The sequence below is a fragment of the Lasioglossum baleicum genome, chromosome 11 (assembly GCF_051020765.1).
Source record: "Lasioglossum baleicum chromosome 11, iyLasBale1, whole genome shotgun sequence".
Taxonomy (NCBI): Eukaryota; Metazoa; Arthropoda; class Insecta; order Hymenoptera; family Halictidae; genus Lasioglossum; species Lasioglossum baleicum.
In genome coordinates this window covers 8,628,478-8,630,618 of record NC_134939.1, presented here as the reverse complement: position 1 = coordinate 8,630,618, position 2,141 = coordinate 8,628,478, and the positions used below count along the sequence as shown (strand labels likewise).

Genomic DNA, 2,141 nt, shown 5'->3' with positions numbered 1-2,141 from the left:
TCACGACTACAAGCAATTAACTTAAGGTTATTAAATTAGGGGGCACTCGGTGATACATATTTTACAAAATGGAAATCCTTTTTGAGTCTACTTATACTTTTCACTTATTTACTCAATAATTTGATGATTATTTTACCACGCTTATATTAACTTGCCGTGTTGTTGTATGCGTCAAATCTTTTAATCGAATTTTAAACCTCTTCCCATACTCCAATCTTGCTGAAGGTTTGTATACACACTTGCTTCCGGTGACAGTAAAAGTAGGAAATAAAATATATAAAAAAAACTTTTTAAAAACCACGCTTATATTAAAATTCACTAAAAAGGAGAAACTAATTTTTTTCCTGGTTCTCCATAAAATACCCGAATCCAGCTAAATGATTGATAATATTTTTCCCAAAAATTTTAAGCAATTAGTTCAAAATTTCTTGTTATAAAATTGGTGTCGGAATAGATAGAAAAATCTAATGTAAATTTAAATAAAATCATGATATTAGTGACTATAGACTATAGACTATAGACTATATTTTTTGACGTAATCATCGTGGACGCGCTGCACGCTTTTATTTTCATAGTCACTAAGGTCATGATTTTATTTAAATTTATATTAAATTTCTCTATCTATTCCGACACCAATTTTATAACAGAAGAAATTTTGAACTAATTGCTTAAAATTTTTGGGAAAAATATTATCAATCATTTAACTGGATTCGGGTATTTTATGGAGAACTTTTTTTAGTGCATTTTAATGTAAGCGTTTATTTGCCGAATAAATTTATTTATCCTATGCACGTTTGTTTACGCAATAAAGTTTATTCAGTCAAATATTTACTCAGTAAAATGTATTCAACAATTGATAAATTACGATAACATGCAAAAACGCATGCGTAGGTTTAAGAAAATAATAGCAACAAGATAAATTACGTTTTACATTTGCAGACTAGTGTCTATTGCTCAATTAGTACATACATGTGCTCTGTGATAATTAACACAGTCATACATAGTATTATATAATAAATTACATTATCATCAGAAAAATATCCAGTTCAGCTAATGTCTCATTACCATCAGTCAGTATCGACATATTTAATAAATACTTGCCACCAGGAAATGAATCTGGCAAACCACTGTTTCCGTCAGTGTCAATAACGAAATGTTCTTCTCCATACACTCCCTGGAGGTGAATTATAATATATGAAAGCACAATAAAGATACTTCAAGATGGCAGAACGTCTTCAAATAGAAGAGTGTTCATCATATTAACATACCGGTTCTGGAGGACATTCGCCAGACTTCAAGTTGAGAGCTTTTACAAAGACATCTGCAATGTTAGGAGGACCAGCTAAAGATTCACAAATATCCATTGTCACACTAAGCCCTACGTCTTGTGTATATTCGCCAGATCTTTCCATTCCAAGTACTTTTGCCGAGGCCTGTACGAATTTTGTAATTATTATTTACATAGTATTATTATCATTAAACCACCAATGTGATTATACGATGCTACAAAGTACCATATAACACACACACAATTGCAAAAACTTAGAAATACCTTAAGAGAGGGCAACTTTTTTAAAATTTCAAGATGCACGCTCAAAGAATTTCCATATTCGCTATCCTCCGAGATTTCGATCGAGCAGTCAGGATCGATGTACTCTGTGTTCTGAACTTTACAGAAGGCGTCGTCGAAGAGAAGTTCAAGATTTGCCTGCGTAACAAAAATAGACAAATACTGATGCTAAAAGCTCTTTTTACCATAAAAAGAAATTTCATTGATTACTGTCTAAACATAATTACTAAACTAGTAATACTATGATCACTGTATCAATAAATTTAGAAATTGAAATTTTGGTTTTAAGTCTACCACTTTGTTACGTTGCGAAAACTACAAATTTTAATTCTGCAAGACCAAAATATGAAGCTGAGAAAAAATTAGCGAAATTACGTATTTATAAATGATATTATTGGTTCAATTTAATTAAAGCAGCTGCGAAGAAGAAAAGCACGCATCACTTCATTAAATCCTCACCTGCACGAGGCACAAGAAAAACGCACACGAAACGATGTATGACAAAATCATTTTATTACGCGTAGCTAATACGCTTTCCGACTTGTTCACGAGTGATACTGAACATGAATTT

General features: G+C 31.6%; 1 protein-coding gene across 1 annotated transcript; it reads right to left on the bottom strand.

The window, feature by feature from the left end:
- Nucleotides 1-926: 926 nt before the first annotated feature.
- On the bottom strand, nt 927-2,141 carry LOC143213503 (uncharacterized). Its single transcript, XM_076433406.1, has 4 exons — nt 2,030-2,141; nt 1,553-1,708; nt 1,269-1,433; nt 927-1,174 (listed from the first exon to the last, which is right to left on the bottom strand). Exons 1-4 carry the CDS (start codon nt 2,078-2,080, stop codon nt 1,019-1,021), a joined length of 528 nt encoding a protein of 175 aa, XP_076289521.1. The 5' UTR covers nt 2,081-2,141; the 3' UTR covers nt 927-1,018.

Excerpts from the sequence above, each read along its gene's own strand:
- LOC143213503 (XM_076433406.1), bottom strand. The coding sequence starts at position 2,080 with ATGATTTTGTCATACATCGTTTCGTGTGCGTTTTTCTTGTGCCTCGTG. Across the intron at positions 1,709-2,029 it reads TTTTCTTGTGCCTCGTGCAG|GCAAATCTTGAACTTCTCTT; the intron begins GTGAGGATTTAA and ends TTTGTTACGCAG. Across the intron at positions 1,434-1,552 it reads AAAAGTTGCCCTCTCTTAAG|GCCTCGGCAAAAGTACTTGG; the intron begins GTATTTCTAAGT and ends AAATTCGTACAG.